The sequence below is a fragment of the Rattus norvegicus genome, chromosome 8 (assembly GCF_021556685.1).
Source record: "Rattus norvegicus strain SHRSP/BbbUtx chromosome 8, alternate assembly SHRSP_T2T, whole genome shotgun sequence".
Classification (NCBI taxonomy): domain Eukaryota; kingdom Metazoa; phylum Chordata; class Mammalia; order Rodentia; family Muridae; genus Rattus; species Rattus norvegicus.
Genome location: NC_141541.1, coordinates 82,382,949 through 82,402,850, shown reverse-complemented (window position 1 = coordinate 82,402,850; position 19,902 = coordinate 82,382,949). Strand labels below are relative to the sequence as shown.

The window sequence follows — 19,902 nt, the reverse complement described above, 5'->3', positions numbered from 1 at the left end:
ACTCCTTTAAGTTGTTCTCATGCACATACACATATAGTAAAGACATAAAAGAAAAAAAGACTTCGTATGTTATGTATAATATTGAGCTCTCTATGTGTAAATATTAGTTTGATGGCATAGAAAATTCTTAAGACTTCTCCTTAGTGCTACATTGTAAAATATCTGAAATTGATTAGCAGATATTTTTAGTTTCATAATACATTGTAAGTGATAAGGGATGTTTGGGGGAGAGGGTGGCAGTTCTATTTCATCTGGGAGCTAATAGAAGGATTATCCTTTGGAAAGTAATTTATCATCTATGGATTGGACGCCGGCACTGAGGAAAATGCTCTGTCTAGGAACTCACACCTGGGTTCACACACATCCTTGAAGTAGACTGTAGTCGTGCCAAATCTATCATTTTCCCAGAAAAGCAATTCGTAATGAGCGTGCTACTTAGGGGAAACCAGAGCAGCTGAAAGCCTTCACTTCCCATATTCCTGAGTGCTAGCAGTTCTGAGGACTCAGCAGTTGGTGGAGGAAGTAGATATGGCAGATCTGTCACGGATCATGGGAGAAAGTCACCGGTGTGAAACGTGACCACCTGTACAACGGAGACCCTAGCAAGCTGAAGTGACAGTGTTCAGATTTCCTCTTTTTGCTGTAAGCCTTAGGTTAATTTTAGGGGATCTCTGTACCTTTCTGTCTGAGAAAAGTATCTCTGGTCTCTGAGGATTCTCGTTTTATCCAACACACAAAACTTGGGGGTGGGGTCTAACTATAGAGCGGTGAATAACTCCTGTGAGACCAATTGTGTCTATGTGGAATCCACCGGGCCGACCTGTATGGAAGCTTAAAAACTTGGCTTTCTTAGTGCGTCTCTGTCAACCATTTCTTTCTTTGGATTTTTATCACTTGTGTCTGCCTTCTCCTGTGCTCACCACTAGGTGAGATTTCTTAAAAGAAGTGAAATGTCTGCAAATCAGTGAGATTCTTATATGTTTGGGTACAGGTGAAGGGAAAGGTCAACCCGGTAGATTAAAATGACTCTAATGAGACACAACATGTCAACTTTTATTATTGACATAACCAATAAAATATTGCTCAAAATGTACTTTAATATTTTAAATAACAGGCAAGAGATGAAATTATGATTCTCAGCCAGAAAAAAAATTCAGACAGAGGAAATGCTTGTGGGGTGAAATGGCATCCAGTTATTAGCGCAGGCCTTTGTGTTTTGACTTAAGCCCTGGCAGGCTGTGTTAGGTTCTACAGAAGGAAGGAAACAGAGCCTCCTCTTAAAAGTTCTCACCTCCGTTATAAAAGGGAAATACAAAAGTGGGTACTACAAAGGCTCATATTGATATAGGAATGGTTTAGAAGGAATGGAAAATCCATCCTCTCCAAGCAAAGTGGGTAAAAAAAAGCTAGCTTAGGTTAAGAAAGAGACTATAAGGGAAGGGTCAGGGCTACTGATATAGCTGAAATTTATAGAGTAGGAATCGATGAGTCAGTTCAGGTTTTGTTTATTATACTGTGTGTGTGTGTGTGTGTGTGTGTGTGTGTGTGATCACATTGTTTATTAAAACCTCTTTCTGCGTGACTATTATTTGATCTTATGGAAGACCGAGACTACTGTTCTTTCTCTCACTCTCTATCCCCAATCCTAGTACAGGCCACAACGAAAAACTGTTGCCCAGTAATTAAAGTGTTGACCTCTTCTTATTGCTAGTGACTTTAAAATCATTTTCATTTAAATCTAGGTTTTTCGCTAGTTTGATCTCCCATAAATCTGTCTTCATCAGCTCTAGTTAGCCATTCTTCATTGACAAGCCTATCAAGCACCGAGCATATGAAGGATTCAGAAGTTTACAGTCACGTGGGAAGAAGAAGATAAAGATTTCAGGTATAGTCTCAGTGAAACGTCAGAAAGTAAATTGAGCTGTCCTGTGCTCAAAACACTGCTCAATATTTTGGAATCTGTTAAATACCTTCTCTTCAAATTGTGATCGGATATTATCTGAGTATTATCTGAATGCTGGAGCTTGATGTGTACCCATCAATAAAGGCAAGGTTATACGACCTCAATTACGACCTTGAAAACTGTCTGCAGAGTCTGATTGATGAGCATTGCTTAATTGCTTAGAAAAAGATCTAGGCAATCTTTCTTGGTTTCTACCCAAAAGAATAATTCAATAGAGAATTCAGAGATGAAAATGGGATAAAAAATATCCCACCTTAAGAAGTTCTTAAATATACCCAGCTTTAAATTAAAAAGACCACTCCTCACATTAGTTCTTAAAACTACATATTTGGGGTTGGAGATTTAGCTCAGTGGTAGAGCACTTGCCTAGTAAGCACAAGGACCTGGGTTCAGTCCCCAGCTCTGAAAAACAAAACAAAACAAAACAAAAAAACAAAAAAACAAAAACAAAAACAAAAAAAAAATCCCAAAACTACAGATTTATCCTTAGGACAATGTAAAAATATTTGTGCTTAGTTCATGATGCCTTGCAGAGTCTACTCTTTTTTCCCTTTTTTTTTTTTTTTGTTCTGTTTGATACAAAACAGTCAATTGCGTATTGGACAGTAAGGCAGTTTTGCTGTTGTTGTTGCTCTAGAGACATTTCTTAATTCTTAAACTGTGAAGAATTGTAAAATATCTCCAAGTTACCGCTGATATCAAATTCCCTGAAGAACTGGCAATTTGTCTTCTTCAAAACCAGGCTAAATAGGCTTGTAATTCAATAATTTTATGTTAATTTATCAGTTTGCAATAGTATAACCTTTCTTGTATTAATCCATAGGTGAACAGGTCTGGACCACAGCAGGAGCATGGTTGTACCATCAGGCACTTTGTGTCCTTGGTCCTGATAAGAAACACTACAATGGTACCAGGACTGTAGTAGCCTGGGGAAGGAAAGGCTTTATTTGGCTTACTTGCCCTCAATCACAATCCACTGAGGGAACCCATGGCAGAAACTCAAACAGGGCAGGAACCTGGAGGCAGGAGCTGATGTGGAGGTCATTGGGGAGTGTTGGTTACTGGGTTCTTCCTCATGGTTTGCTCAGCATTCTTTCTTAAAAAACCCAGGATCACCAGCCCAGAAGTCCAATGGGTTAGCCTCTCCCAAATAAATTACTAATTAAACAATGCCCTATGGGCTTGCCCACAGCATTTTCTCATTTGAGGTTCCCTCCTCTCTGGTGGCTCTAACTTGTGTCAAGTTGACTTTTAGCTAGCATGATCTGTCATGTCAGAGTTGTGGCAAACATGCATTGCCTTTTGCCAATAAGGAACTCAGAGGGAAAGCTGTGTTGTAGAGTTTAGCCAAACTCTGTTTCTGTTCATGTGTCACTTTGTGAACAGAGGAATGGTACAGTGGTCACTTCGTCACAGCAGAACTCATCTGAAAGCACAGCAGACATGACAACGGCGATGTAGATGACTCTCATGTAGACACTTGCCTTTTCATCTCAGAAACAAATTCTCTGTACTTTAAAAACTTACTTTTTTGAAATTGAAGCATGTTCTTAATCCTCCTTCTGCCCCACATGCCAACGTATTGTTACTCTCAAAGTCTTATGTGTATCTCAGAAAATTAACAGACCTAGGGCACCTCAGCTATCAGCAGGCCATCAACTCTATTCTTCCCCATGCGATAGGCCAGAGAAGTGCCAAGTACCTGAACCCTTGGGACAAAGGAAGGACAGGAAACATATACCCAGCAGATGAAGGTCTGGTCATGAAATGTGTTTCACAAAAGTGTCCTGTCTACTTCCAACTTTCAGACCAGTGATTAAGAATGCCACTAGTGGCTACTGGACAGTCTATTCAAGATGAAAATTCACAGGCACAGCTCAGCTGAGAGTTAGTGGGCCTTCACTGGACAAATCATTTGTAATAAACTTTCAAGAGTGCTGGACTGGGAGGGTATGAATAAGAATGAAGTAATATGATACATGTACATGAAAATGTCACAGTGAACCTCATTACTTTGTATGATAATATAAAGAGATAAAAAACGCTGGAGCAGGAGAGGTGAGCCAGTGCGTCCTGCTCTTGCAGACGACCTGAATTCATGTCCCAGCACCTGTATCAGACAGGTACAACCAAGGCTCTCAAACCCTTTTCTGTTCCCCACAGGTACATGTACTCATATGCACATACACACTCACAGACACAGATACACATACACACACATAATTAAAATGAAAATAAATATTAAAAAATAAAAATTTAAAAATCATAAAATAAAATATTTAAAAATTTAATGCCATGGTAACATCTATTGTACAATATGAAGAGCCTTACCATTGTATTATCATGTTTGTACTTCATGATTTAATAAAATGGATAAGTGGGCGTTTTAGAATCACTTTTTTTATGAGGTTAATACCAGTTTCAGGCCTTGTAGGGTCTTAACGTGTACTTGGAAATAGGCGTCATCACTGTTAGAGCTGTGGTGCTGAGAAAGATGCTTAATGATGCCTGGCCACAATTCTCTTCTTTCCACAACAGGAATAACTAAAGCGCACTCCCCTACACTCCTGGACACACAGATCTTACTGGTAGGGGTGTGTCTGAAGCACAGCCAGCAAGTGTACTGTGGCAGAATGGCTATTCTCTTTTGCCCATTAGCAATCTCTAGGAGTTGTGAGAGTGAGAAATCCAAGCCCGTTTTGTAAATATGGAGTCAAATGACCCAGGATATGATCAGTACCAAGAGTAGATTATTTGCCAATAGCATGAACATCTACAAATCTTATTAGAAAAGCTATTTATTTATTATTTTTTATGCTTTATTATTTATTTATTTATTATTTCAGTGTTGAGGATTGAAACTATATTGTCACACATGATAAGCAAGTGTTCTACCACCGAACTATATCCCTAGTCCAAGGCTGTTCTTGACCATCTATTATTTCTTTTGCTTCTATATATTAAGTAATATATGCTAATATAGAGATAAATGGTTTCCTATTTAAACTTACATCCATCTTCATTCATTGAGAAACAACTGAATCCAGTTCTCTTTTGCAATCATGTCGGTGAGACACTAAAACTTCCTTATTTCACTGTTGCCTCAGTTTGCAGGCCCTGGGAATTGTTGACTAATTATGCTGAAACTTTACTCAAGTTGTTGGAGTACAGGCTCAAGGGAATATTCATGGTAGTCTTGATGGGAAGAGAACAAATATCTCTCTTTGAAGATGCCTCTGTGTTGCCTTCAACAAGAATGGGTTTTCTACCCCTGAATGTTAACATGGAATTATTTTGTATTTTAGAGGATTCAGAAACAATAACTAAGTGAAAGTTATTAACTTGGACTAAAGTCTCTATAATTATAGCTGTCCTTAAGTCTAGGAAGTTAAAATGAATTAACATAGATGTTGCCCCCCATGATTAAGAACCTGATGGCTGGCCAACGGGCCCAAGTTGGAAATTAAACCTTACCTGAAGTCTTGTCTTTCATAACAACAAATTCCTCTATTAGATGCTTAGCTTTTCCAGTATCTGCTACAAGAAGTGAGAATTTATTTGTTTGCTGACATAGATAGTTTTAGAATTACCCTTTAATTAGTAAGAAATTGCTTCTAGCTAATCATTGTCTTTCTGCCCTGTATTAAGAGACTCCAACAATAGTCATTCTATCTCACAGTGCCAATCATTTCTTCCCTTGAGCCTTTCAGATATTCAAGATACTGTGTGTGCTGCTTAATTCCCTCCTGCTGATATAACTTTGAAGTCTATAGCTGTAAGAATGGTAATTTTTGCCTCTGCTATATACTTCAGGGCCTGTTTTTGCAAAGCATCAGTTGCTAGTTCCTTATACATATATGCTATCTTGTATAGAGTCGTCTCTTCAGTGCTCCCTTGGTACCAACTTTCTACAGTTCGATTCCCTGGGAAATGGACTATGAAACAGATAAGCACAGGGTATCTTTTGACTTATGTAGATGAAAACCCGTCCTGCAGAATGTTTGCAGCAGAGGTCTTAACGATCCTACAGGAAGTGTTGATATTCAGAGTTTCTCTCTTACTGAAGAAAAAGAACCCGGCATATGAGCCCCCACTTATTAGTCACTACCTCAAGTCTGTCTAAGGAAAGAGAATGACCCACCCTCCCTGCACACACCCAGGGCAGGAAGCAACATTTTCAGAGAGTGACTCAGAAGGAGCCCTAGGGGACCAACCAGCACTCAGGAAAGTCAGAGAAAGGAGTAACAATCTTGAGGGGATGTTCAAGTGATCCAACTAAGTGATGTCAGGCATCTCTGCAGTGACTCCGAAAGACAGAGGCTGACACTAACATTGCAGCAATCAGAAAGTGTCCAGGGATGTCTCTTATTTATGCTTCCTTCAAAACCAGAGGAATCCACTCAGCAGACAGTCTCACGTGCCTTTGAAAATATGGGATGTTTAGAAAATTATCGGGTTGTGGTCTCTCAGTGCACTGTCTGCTCTGCTTATAGTCAGGGGTCACTGAGGCAGAAACTGGCTGAGGCTAAGTATTTTAGTTTTGAGTTGAAGAGACTTTGCGTGTTTACCTGAGTAATCTAGAATTAAGAGTACTGCTGATTTCCAAACATCTGAATTGGATGCCTGAATTCTTCATCAGGAAGTTGTATTAACAGTCTTACAGCGAATCCGGTGCCTTTACTGAAAATTTTAAAGGAAGTCTCGCTATTAGGCATTTTGAAGTAGCGTCTTTTGGGATTTACCTTAAAAGCATCCTGTAATTTGGGAAAATGATGAAATTGCCACTTTGTATAGTGACACTAATTTAAATGTTGGTAATGAGCGGCACACCCAGTTTTGCTTGAGTGCTTTAAAGCATAAATATTTGGCTTTCATCCAAGAATCAGAATCAGCTGAAGTTCTTCTGTGTGAAGAGAATTGCAGTGGACTTAATACTCTGAAGCAGAAGCCAAGAGTGGACAATGTAATTATGCAAGCCTTTAAGATCTGTGCTATGCAACATTCATTAAAATTTAAAATTCGTACTTTTCATACAGAACAGGCTGCATCCAGAGTTACACACGGGGCAGTAAGTGGAGCAGTAGGAAGCCAAGCACAGAAGCCCAGGGTGATAGTTAAGTAAATGTATGGTTTTTCTTTCGAATCTTCATTTAGGATAACTCAATGTCCTAATTTCGTTTTTGTGGGTGTGATAAAATGCCCTGACAAAAATCTTAGAGGACAAAACGTTTATCTGGCATAAAAGCCCAAGTTACAGTCCATCACTGCAGAGAAATCAAGGCAGGAGCCTAAGGCAGAGAGTCACGTCACATTCACGAGCATGGGGAGAATGGCTGCGTGGTAAATCTAGTGCTTAGCTAGGTTTCTCTACTGCGACGCAGTTCAGCATCCCTCGCCTAGGTAGAAGAGCGGCCCGCAGTGGTTTGACCTGCGTAAACCAATTAGCCATCAAGACAACCCCTCACAGACACCCTGATTTAGACAGTCCTCAGAGAGTCTCTCTACCAGGTGATTCTAGATTATGTGACATTGGTGTTTAAACTATCACAGCCTTACATGCCTGTTCCTGTTAGATCATGTTAGTGACGGCAATGTACTGACTCTTCTTTTAGAAAGACAAAATAACCAACAGCTTTCCTAAACACGTGAGACTGTGGGGGTCACTGGAGTTTCTCTTACTATAACCAAAGAATTGAAGTAGTTAAATTTACAAAGAGAAAAGGTCTGTTTTGGCTTACAACTTAGGGATATTTTAGTCTATGTCAGCTGTCCTCTTAGCTTTGAACCTATGAGAAGATACTTTGTATGAGGAGAATAAAGAGAAACACAGGGGACAAAGATAAAGGAAGGATTAGGCACATCCTCTCCCCAGAAACTTGATGCAACAGGGTTGGGGGATTCAAGAAGGGGGACTGCCTTCTCAGAGGCAAAAGGGAGTGGGCATGGGGGAAAGAAAATCTATGAGGAGGGGGAACCAGGAGGGAGCAGAATTTGCAATGTCAATGAATGAATGAATGAATGAATGAATAATAATAATTTTTAAGAAGAGGGAGAGGAAGGAACCAGGCCTCATAATTCCGTTCAAGACCATATGCCAAATGACCATCTACTATATATCACTCGAGGGACCCAGCCTGTATCACATGGGGACATGGACAAAAGCCACAGCACAGTATCCTGTGCTCTTACAATGGTCATCCCTGTGGCTTTGTCATATCTCACACATAGTCCTTTGGCTAGTTCTCATGAAAGTATTTGCTAAACAAATATAAACCTTCCTCAGTTCTGTAAAAACATTTTGGAATAATTGGACATTTGATCTTTGATCTTTGCTTCCTCCCTTTTCAATCCCTGTGGCTCTTTATTGGTAATTCTGGCCCGTCATCCCATCCTCAGCTACTCTGGTTCTCTCCTCCATAGTTATTTCAAGGACCCCATTTACGAAGCTACCTGAGCAGCATTTTGGCTAACGCCACCTGTCCATGGGGCATTCTCTTTCAGAAGGACATTGTTAAAGTTCCTTCTTCTCAACTCTGCCTTCCCACCAGACAGGAAGTACCTTTGAGTCAACTACTTTCCGAATCATCACAAACTTTATCGTCAAATTGATACACTATGTTTATATGTCACTAGTATTTATGTTTAGAAGAACTAAATTTGAGAGAGTAGCACAGACTGATTTTGAAACCACCATGAACCTCCTGTACCAGACTCTCAAGTGCTAGGATTACAGCTGTGAGCTTCCATGTATGGTGGGAATTTTATGCCATTTGTGGATGTGTCTATATGCAAATCAGCATGCACGTGTGTCGATCTACCTGCCTGTAGAGGTCAGAGTTCAGTCTTGAATGTTTCAGTCACTATCTTGTTTTTTTAAAACAAGATCTCTCCCTTTTACCCAGAACTGAGCAATATTGTTAGGCTTTCTGGATAGTAACCCCAGTGAGAGGGTCCACTTTTCTCCCCTGCTTTAGCTTGGAATTATAAGAACTCACCAATGTGCCTGCTTTTTTCCCCCCTGTGGGGTTTTGGAGAACCAAACTCAGGTCCGCAGTGCTTGCACAGAAAGAATTTTACTGGCCGATTATCTCCTCAGCCAGAAAAAAACAAATGTTTTAAAGTGACCATAACATTTAGTCTAAGGTCTTCATTATCGGGATGCTATTGTAGAGGGAAGCACACTTTCTTGCTGTGTTGCTAAGGGGATTCACTATAATCCTAATTTCAGTGGACTGTGGCTGAGGTGAAGTCAGTGTAGAAGAAGAGTCAGTTGGCTGAGAGCTGGTTCAATGGATAAGAGTGCTTGCAGCTTTTGTAGGGGATCAGGGTTTGGTTCCCAGCATCCATATGACAGCTCGTATGTACTGTAACTGTAATTCTAGTTCCAGGGACTTCGGTGTCCTCTTCTGACTTCTGTAGGTGCTTCATACATATGGTGCACATACATACATGCAAGCAAATTGCCATTATATTTTAAATTATTTCAATTACATATATAATTAATATATTTAACATACATATTAAATTTTTAAAAGGAAGTATCATGGATGGGTAAGGCCAACATATCTGTCCAGAATTAAGCAGATAATAGAATAGTAAATAAAACATCTGAAAATCAGGTAACAATCTCAGGCTCCTTGGCCGGGGTCAAGGTCAGAGTTGAGTAAACCTCATGACCAAGTCCAGTGGGGTTTGGGGAGGGAGCTAGTGTGCATTTTGACCAGCCCAGCCTCTTCGCTTCCTTTCTTCTCCATGAAAGTTAACTCTGAATTTTCAGCTCTCTGACTTGCATGCTTTTGGTAAGAATCAGAAGATCATGTCTTGACTGGAAAGTGCTTTAACTCAGGTCAAGTAAAGATCTAACGGTGAATTGCTACGTCTTTTAAAGGTTAATCAACTCTTGAGTCCACTCGGATTATCCGACCTGAGTCACACTGAACAGTTTTCTTACAAACTGAATTTGTTAACCAATAGAAATGATTTCATTAAGGCTAGTTTTAGAATTTTCACATCTTAATCCAAATCTGGAGCTCAGAGCCATGGGGGATGTTGCTTATTAGTTGCCTGATCTAGCAGAAATTTCCCAAAGCTCAACATCTCAGCATCTTTCACACAGATATTATAGAGATGAAAAATAGGGTAAGTTTTATAGCGGCTGGTATATAGTAAATAATAATTAAACATTATCATTAATACCTCCCACAGCGACAGCCCAGTGTTTTAATCTCCAAAGATTTACCTCCTTAAATCTTAATTCTTACTCTCAAATTTCATTATGTAATATAATGTGTGCTGTGAAATTAAATGTAACAAAGGACAAGAGTGTAGGAACCCTTGAATAGCAGTAATTGAGAATTAAATGACTACATGCTGGCTCTTTATACCCCTCCCCACTTTCCTCTATTTCTGTTGGTTTTTTCCCCTCACCAGAATGTCATTTTATTTGGAGTAAACTGAAGAATGGAGAATATATACATACATACATACATACATACATACATACATACATACATACATACACACACACACACACACACACACACATACATGCATGTATCTTAAAGGAGGCTGGGTCAGCACTACAGGTACTGTTTATATTAGCTGACCAAGGGCCAGGTTATCTATGTACTTTACTCAACTGTCTATATTTTGGCTACTTTTCTTCTCTTTGAATCTTTTCCTTTCTCATCCATGTTGATAGGCAGAGTTATGCCTCTTTAGTGTCTCAGTGTGGATTATTGTGATAATTTAAGTTTCTGGAGCATAACACATGCTCATTACGTGTCAGTTTTCTTTCCTACCCCAGTCACGTGTCTCAAATGAGTCTCATGGATAATTCAACAGTGCTTTTCTTGAGGCTGTTCTGGTTTTGTGACAAAAGGAAATGGGGAAGAGGGTCGGCGGACATAGTAACCGGGAAGGTAAAATCTCAGGAGTGAAACATGCGGTTGAAGACAGGTGCTAGGATTTCTTTCCATCTGCTTATCTAGAATGTCTGTATCCTTCTCCTCTCATTCTTCAACTTAAAAGGGGTCTGAAGTAGCATCCCACGTCTGTCTTGGTCTCATTGGATACCCCTGTAATCTAGCTGCTTCTCATTTCTTGTCACTACCTTTCTGTGTCCTAGCAACAGCTAAGGTTTGCTGGGCTGGGCTCTGTGTTCACACATTATTGTAAGGCCTTTGCATGTGTTAGCTCATTTAAACCTTACAGTTCCCCAGGAGGAGATTATGTTTCTATCCCAGCATTCCAAGTGGGTAAGCTCAAGCAGAGGAGAAGGCTGGCTGCCTTCTCAGGATCACACAGTGGGGGTGTTTAAACTGGGATTACCGTGCAGGAAATGTGTATCCAGGACAATGTGGGAAGCTATTGGAAATGAGTACCTTGTCACCAAATGGAACTTAACTACATTTAAGACTGTCAAGATCCTAGCTCAGTTTCCCCACCCACTAGTCCCTGTGGTAAGCATTTTTTCATAGGCCAAGGAGACATTCTTTCATCTTTGGGAATATAGCCTGTGTGCCTCTGGTAGTTGGTCTTCAGGCCAATGGTTTTTAAAATTTTTATTATTAAATTGGTTGTTTTTTGTTTTTAAATTTTGATGGTTTCTTACTTATGTACAGTGTAATGTTTTCATATCCCCATTGTCTCATAGCCTTTTTACATACACACACGCACGTGTGTGTGTGTGTGTGTGTGTGTGTGTGTGTGTATTCATGACAGTTTTATACAGAAGGAACAGAACTGTGTTCATGATTGCAACAGCCATATCACATTCAGAAGGCAGCATTTCTTAGTGCTCTCCTGATGTCCCCACCATACATTCCTGTCACTCCATCTTCCATAATGCTCACTGGACCTTAGAGGTGACACATTTTAGACTGGACACAGACAGTTGACAAATCAGTGGCTCTAAGGCCATCAAGGTGCTTTGGATTTTTGAGACAGATTCTCACTTTGTTCCAGGTTTTCCTGGCTAGAAATCACTATGTTTCACAGCCTGGCATCTGACAGTGATTATCCTGCCTTATCCTTCCTTCCTGGTGTTATAGGCATGACCTACCATGATCATCTTTCTCAGTGCATTTTCTCTGGATTGTTTGGGTCAAGGTCAGCTCTTTCTGCCTCCTTTGACTTTATTATTTGACTTGTGTGTTAGTGAATTAGTAAGTGTGTTCTCCCATTTAAGCATTCATTCATTTAGCTGATGTGGTATTGAGAAAATATGATGTGGCCAGCCATGTAAATAGTTAAAGCTAAATGGCCCTTGCTTTTCAGCAGTTCACAGTCAAATTGGAAAGCAGATACATACATAGGTAAAACATTTCATGTAAATGGTTATTGTGAGGCTTACTTAATGGAGCTACAGTCAAGTACTATAGGAGTACAGAGGACTGAGTGCCAAAAATCCAGGAGTAACCAGACTGAAGCTGATCTTTGCTAGGCCTAAGGAAACACGGACATTTTATAGATATTCACGAGAGATCTGGTGGAAGGGCAAGGCAAAGGAACTTGGGGTAGAAAGAAAAGCTTAGAAAAACTCACAATACTGAATCAAAAATGTAGTGATCGGTCCCTGGAATAAGATTGTTGGGGCAATATGCTCCTGAGACTGTCGGGGTGTTTTCAGTGGTAAGATTTACATATATTAATTGTATTGGTTTTAGAGAAATTTTTTGTTTGAAAAAAAGAGAGAGATATTAGCATTGGGAAGATATAGTAGGGTTTTCTGTCCCTAGGAAAACTGTCTGGCACCAGCATCTCGGTGAAAACCAGTGGAGATTCGGTCTGTGCTCACTCTGCTCTCTCTTTCTAGCCCTGAGTTAAGGCATGGTACCACGGAGGTGGGAGCTGAGGGAGAAGGAGGGTGGCCGTATCAGAACTGCCAGGAAATGATAGTCAGAAGGGGTCAGGGCATCATATAGTCACCAAAATTATACACCACATTGACCTGCTTCCTCATACCAAGCCCGACCTCCCATTCCCTTATGCATGCTTTATATCCATTAGTAGGTTATAAAATATAATATAAAAAGTTTTATATTAGGTCTGTGTCCCCAGAGCATTCACTACTGAGGTGAAGATTAACGCGGGGTGACAGTAGCAACCAAGCTATTCTGTATGGTTAGAGTACAGGGCAGTTATAGACACATGCTCTTGGGTTATTTCTAGTGGGACAGGACTAGGGAATGGTGCTTCTTCCAAGTATTCTCACCCTCAGTGACACAATGAAAGCCATATAGTTCAGGTGTGAGAACATCAGACACAGTCACAGAATTACTGCTTTTATGCCAGCGAGGTACAGACATCTGTGTGTGGGCTTGGTAAACTTAATATTTTAGATTGAAGAAATTGGTAGAACACTTCATTCTTTCCAAAACTCATTGAAAATGATTCATTTGTCCCAGTCTAGCTTAATTCTCCTACGTCTTTTTCTTTATAAGGAGAGATCACAGACATGCGTAATAAAGTTTTTGAACACATTTCATCGGGGAGTCAACTTCTCCGCACCATTTACTAGTGGAAAATAAGTCCTAGCTCATAATTGCGAATGAGTCAGAAATCATCCCAGAGAAGAGCACCTGCAACTCTCAAGGTGGGAGTCCTCTAAGGCTTGGGAATTTTTAGCCTCTCTCTCTCTTCTCTTTGCATCTGTTCTCCTGCCTTCTTCATTCACATACCCCTTCCCTTGAGAAGCTTGGCTTTCTGCCACAGAGAGTACTCCCAAGTCCCAGCAGTGCCTGACTGAAGTGAAGCTGGAACTGTTCCAAGTGGAGGGAGGCAGGCGAAGAAGCAGTAGACTCCACAAACACTACATGAAGATCGTGATGTATCCTTTAGTGAATTACACTAGGCTGTTTATCTACCCAAATGCATTCTTCCAAAACGAGCATAGACTTTAGTGTTATTGTTATTTGGGGATATATTTCAAATGATAAAATATTCCACAAATCTTCTGAGAGTCTACCATATAGAAGGCAGTGTGCCATGCAATCACTGGCTTTGGAAGCAAACTTTTTTCCTCCTGTTGTCTGAGAGGCAATCTGTCATAAAGGTGTCATGGCTATCTGTCAATCACTCTTCAAGAACAAATCTCAGGAAGAACTTTGACCTGTCCCTTATTGATTATCTGTTTGCTTATTCCATTTGTGGAACAATTTTATTTAGTGGCTTGAGAATCCAGTTCTGATGATGTTTCTAATAAACCCTAAGGATAAATTTTCAGCCATGTTGCCAGGAGGTTGTACCAGTGGTTCAAGCTAGCAATGCTCTTTCAAGCCATGGACTTTTACGTTTTGCTTTTAGTGTCTCTAGTTTTAAGGCAGCTGCACTATTCCTTTTATTGTTTTCCACTGCTCGATTTAACTTAATCTTAAAACGTGTTTCAACTCATATTTGTTCACTGTCAAATTGGATGTCTACATTGATTTCAGCAATTATTCATCATTGGAAATATTATTAATTTTGATTATTTTCATCTGTGTTTAAAAGATGCTCAATTATTGAATTCCTACAAAAGCAAGAAGTTAATTCTAGTGTAAAAAGTCTTGCCTGCATGGAAAAAGTCTTAACAAACATGGATCCTATAAATAAGATAAATTTGGAAAGTTTAGGGTAGGAAGAATATATGTATCTCCTTCTGTTAATAAATGTGAATTTAGAAAAAGATATAGAGTGGAGATGGCAACATGACCACATTCAAATTGTCATTTTATTGACTTTTTAAAAGCAATCCTGATACATTCTGTCACCATTTCAATTGTAATAAATAGTTTAGGAAAGGGTATCACACAATGAATGCATTTTGATTTAAACTCTGAGAAATGCATCCCTCTTCTGCAATTTTGCACACATCACATATCACAAATACCTTGGGAAATGTTAGAAATTGGAAGAATGTAGACTTGAATTCTGGTACTCATTATAGCATTCCTTCCTTTTCAGATACATCATGAAGTTACATGGACATGAAAGAGCTATGAAACCTCCCTTCCAGAAAAGTGGTAAAGCCGGGCTGGTAGAGTCCACAGAACCTTGACCTCCCAGCGGAGCATCACTTCCTTTCCCACTCCTGATAATTGATGGCCCTGGTGAACAGTGATGCTGGCCTTGGGTTTACAGACTACCATCCCAGTGCCTTGTTCACTTCCCTGGATTAGAAAAGCTCACACTCATTGCTCTCCATGGTGGCCAGTCTCTTTAAGAGCTTGATTTTAGCTTATATACATAAGCTTTGCAAAGGAATGTTTACAAAGAAATTGGGAAATACAACCAAAAAGAAAGAAAATCGTCAGCAGAATAAAGATCAAGATTTCCCTACTGCTGGCCACACCAAACCCCCTAAATTGTCCAATGCCCTGAAAAGCACTGTAAAAAAGATTGCAAAGTGCTCATCCACCCGTAACTTCTCCGTAGAAGACGAAGAAGGTCACAAAGACTTCTCCCTGTCACCCACATTCAGTTACCGAGTTGCTATCGCCAATGGCCTGCAAACAGCTGTGACCAACAGTGATGAGGACCTGCTTCAGGAGCTGTCTTCCATTGAGAGCTCGTACTCTGAATCCTTCAATGAGCTAAGGAGCAGCACTGAAAACCAGGTTCAGTCAACCCACACCATGCCGGTCAGGCGTAACAGGAAGAGCTCAAGCAGCTTGGCACCCTCCGAGGGCAGCTCAGATGGGGAGCGCACCCTCCACACCTTAAAACTGGGTGCTCTACGGAAGCTGAGGAAATGGAAGAAGAGCCAAGAGTGTGTCTCCTCAGACTCGGAGTTGAGCACTGTGAAGAAAACCTGGGGTATAAGAAGCAAATCTTTAGATAGAACTGCTCGGAACCCAAAGACCAATGTTTTGGAGCCAGGGTTCAGCTCCTCTGGCTGTATTAGCCAAACCCATGATGTCATGGAAATGATCTTTAAAGAGCTTCAGGGTATAAGTCAGATTGAAACAGAACTTTCTGAACTCCGAGGCCATGTAAATGCTCTCAAGTACTCTATCGATGAAATCTCCAGCAGTGTGGAGGTTGTCCAGAGTGAGATTGAACAGCTTCGGACAGGATTTGTCCAGGCTCGAAGGGAAACTAGAGATATCCACGATTACATTAAACACTTGGGTCACATGGGGAGTAAAGTAAGCCTGAGATTTTTAAATGTGCCTGAAGAAAGACATGAATATGTGGAAAGTGTGGTGTACCAAATTCTTGTAGATAAAATGGGTTTCTCTGATGTACCGAATGCTATTAAAATTGAATTTGCTCAGAGGATAGGGCAACAAAGGGATTGCCCAAACGCAAAACCTCGACCCATCCTAGTGTACTTTGAAACCCCTCAGCAAAGGGATTCTGTCTTAAAGAAATCATACAAGCTCAAAGGCACAGGCATTGCGATCTCCACAGATATTCTAACTTATGATATCAGAGAACGGAAAGAGAAAGGGGTATTACCATCTTCTCAGACATATGAAAGCATGGATATGAAGTTATCCACACCAGAGCCCAAAGCCAAGAAGAATGCTTGGCTGTCACCCAATGACAGTGACAGAGAGCTGGAGTCAGACCTTAGCAGAAGCAGCTATGCTGACTCTCCAGCAAAGGGAAGTTCTTCTAAGTCCAGCTCAAAGTCACACAGCGCTCGGTCTAAGAACAAAGCAGCTAACAGCAGAACGTCACAGAAGTCGGACTACAACAAACGGCCATCCAAACCGCCAGCATCAGAAAAGCCAACACCTCACTATGTGGAAGCCACACCACTCTGGCATTCACAGAGTGACTTCTTCACTCCTAAACTTAGTCGCTCTGAATCAGATTTTTCCAAATTGTGTCAGTCTTACTCAGAGGATTTTTCTGAAAGTCAGTTTTTCTGTAGAACTAATGGGAGCTCCCTCCTTTCCTCTTCTGACCGAGAGCTTTGGCAGAGGAAACAGGAGGGTATGACTGCCTTGTACCACAGTCCTCAGGACCAGGGTTTAGATGGGAATATTCCTACAGTACCAGGGCAGGGTGAAATTGAGAATACAGAAACAGTGGACAGTGGTATGAGCAACAGTGTGGTGTGTGCATCTGGAGACCGAAGCAATTATAGTGGTTCCCAGCTCTCACTGCATGAGGACCTGTCTCCATGGAAGGAGTGGAATCAAGCAGGGCACGGAACTGATGGTTTAGATTCATCTACCCAGGAACCTTTTGACTATGACACCAACAGTTTATCTGACCAACAGTTGGACATGTCTAGCAAAGACCTAGATGACCTTGGCAAGTGCCACAGTGACCTGCAAGATGACTCAGAGAGCTATGATTTAACCCAGGATGACAACTCTTCTCCATGCCCTGGATTGGATAATGAACCACAAGGCCAGTGGGTTGGCCAGTATGATTCTTATCAGAAAACCAACTCTAATGACCTGTACCCCAACCAAAGCCATCCATCCATGATGTATCGAAGTCAAAGTGAATTGCAAAGCGATGATTCCGAGGCGGCCCAGCCCAAGTCCTGGCACAGTCGGCTAAGCATTGACCTTTCTGACAAGACCTTTAAGTTCCCCAAATTTGGATCCACTCTTCAGAGGGCGAAGTCAGCCCTGGAAGTGGTGTGGAACAAGAGCACACAGAGTCTCAGTGGGTGTGAGGACAGCGGCTCTTCCTTAATGGGGAGATTTCGGACATTGTCTCAGTCCACGGCAAATGAGTCAAGTACCACCCTTGACTCTGATATCTACACAGAACCCTATTACTATAAAGCTGAGGAAGAGGAGGACTACTGTGAACCAGTGGCTGACAGTGAGACGGATTATGTTGAAGTGATGGAGCAGGTCCTAGCTAAGCTAGAAAACAGGACTAGTGTGACTGAAGTAGATGAACACATTAAAGAGTACGACCACCCTTCCTATGAAACTCCTTATGAGACCCCACAAGATGAGGGTTATGATGGGCAGGCTGATGACATCATTAGTGAAGGAGAACTGGAAACCTTAAATGAGCCAGCAGTTGAAATGGAATTAGTAGAAGATGAAAGCCAAAACCTCCCTGTAGAGCCACCAGAGGTCATGAAGCCAAAGAGAATCCGACCTTCCTTCAAAGAAGCAGCTTTAAGGGCTTATAAGAAGCAGATGGCAGAGCTGGAAGAGAAGATCCTGGCTGGAGGTACTCGAGTTTAAATGCTAAGTTACATGCTATGTGTCAGCACCAATAGAGTTGTACCATGTGGTGTAGGCTTTCCCTAGAAGAAGAAATTCACCTGCAGTGAATTCATGTGTATGTATTCTGAGAGGATTTTCATTTTGTTCAGATAGCTCTCCCAACAAGGGACTCACAAAGAAAATGAAAATGAGATTTCAGATAGTTCATATTGAAGTGAGCCCACCTCTAGCTCTGTAAATGGTAGACCGAGATTTTTGTCCTAGGTGCAGGAAATTGTTGGGAAAATAAAAGGGCAGACTCGTAAACAAGCAGCCTGGCACTCATGCGCTGGTTCTACTAGGTTCACAGGGGTGAGGAGAAAGGGGTATTTAATTTCAAAAAAAAATGGAGAACACAGAGAGTCAAATATAAGCATCCCTTAGTAGACCTACAGTTTAGAACCTGATGTTAAGAAGAGAAGGGTTTGCAAAGCCAGGCCTGTGGATGACTGCCAGCATCTCTTACACCACTAACTAAGCTGAAAGAGGCAATAGGGCCAGGAGCCCAGGGCACCACAGAGTAGACAGGAGTCATTCTTTGTGTTAATAAGAAGTGAGAGTGGGGGAGTTTCCTCTGGAGTGGTTTAGAAATTACTTCTCTGTTACAAAAATGACAAGAACTGATCTATTTTTCTTAATTTTCAAGGGCAACAATTTTCAATGTGAGATTTCAGAGAGTTCATTGATTTTGTTTATTAACTAAACCTCATTTGTAGACACCTCAATTATTTACATTGTATTTTATCTGCATGTCTATTTTATCTTGGGATAGCTTTTTAAAAATCTCATTTTAAAAACAAATTTGATATTTTTATGTGTTCTCAGATTATAGTGTTAACATCTTTCACTAAAATATGTGCTATATATATTTTTTTTCTGAAGGCATATGTGTAGGTGATCAATTATTAATCTGCTATTCTGAAATACTATTATAGAATATTTTGTTCAGTTGGTATCAAAAACTCTTAACTTAGCTACTTTCTCACTAGAAGGGTCAGGATGCAAAGACAGCAGTCACTTTTATCATCCAATGGTACAAGACTTGAGACAATCAGGTTTCTCTCCTTCCAAAGTCTTACCCTTAGGAAACAACACAGCCCGTGTATTTAAAGGAGAAGAGTTGTAGCAAGGGGGTAGGGAGGTACATTGCCTGTGACTTTGTTACTGACTAAATTAACAGAATAGAATAGAGGCAGCCCTCAACTATGTCGAACTGGTTTGAAAATGCAGAAGAGATTAATATCTCTGTAAATATAATTATATTAGAGTAATATCATCCCCATCAGAGTAAGACCTGGTGGAGGTTCTCTTTAGTGAAATTCAGTTGACAGATTTTTTTGTAGGTAGAATCTAGAAATTAGACCTTTAAATTTACCGTGGATTAAGCAAGCTACTTAAAGCCTAAAATGGCGTGTGTGTGTGTGTGTGTGTGTGTGTGTGTGTGTGTGTGTGTGTTTAATGTGATATAATGGTTATGTGATTACAGTCCAACAAGTTAAAGATATTGGTTTGAAATATTAAGCAATATATAGCAAGTCCTTATATTTCAAAAAATATGGATCTTCAATTAAAAGATTAGTTTCTGATTATTGATGATTTCCATATCTATCTATCTATCTATCTATCTATCTATCTATCTATGTAGATATATGTGTGTGTGGTGTGTGTGTGTGTGTGTGTGTGTGCCACCAGTGTGCCTTGTGCCCTCAGAGACCAGAAGAGACATGTGATTCCCCTGAACCTGGAGTTACAGGGGCTTATGAGCAA

At 40.5% G+C, this 19,902-nt stretch overlaps 1 protein-coding gene across 2 annotated transcripts in view; it reads left to right on the top strand.

Annotated features, from left to right (window-relative positions):
* Unc13c (unc-13 homolog C) overlaps positions 1–19,902 on the top strand; it is a 449,047-nt gene that overhangs the window by 9,260 nt on the left and 419,885 nt on the right. The window contains exon 2 of one of the 2 annotated variants that reach the window (XM_087560698.1): positions 14,909–18,100. In XM_087560698.1, the coding sequence (XP_087416824.1) occupies positions 15,148–18,100 (2,953 nt within the window). In that variant the 5' untranslated portion in view covers positions 14,909–15,147. 2 annotated transcript variants of the gene reach the window in all.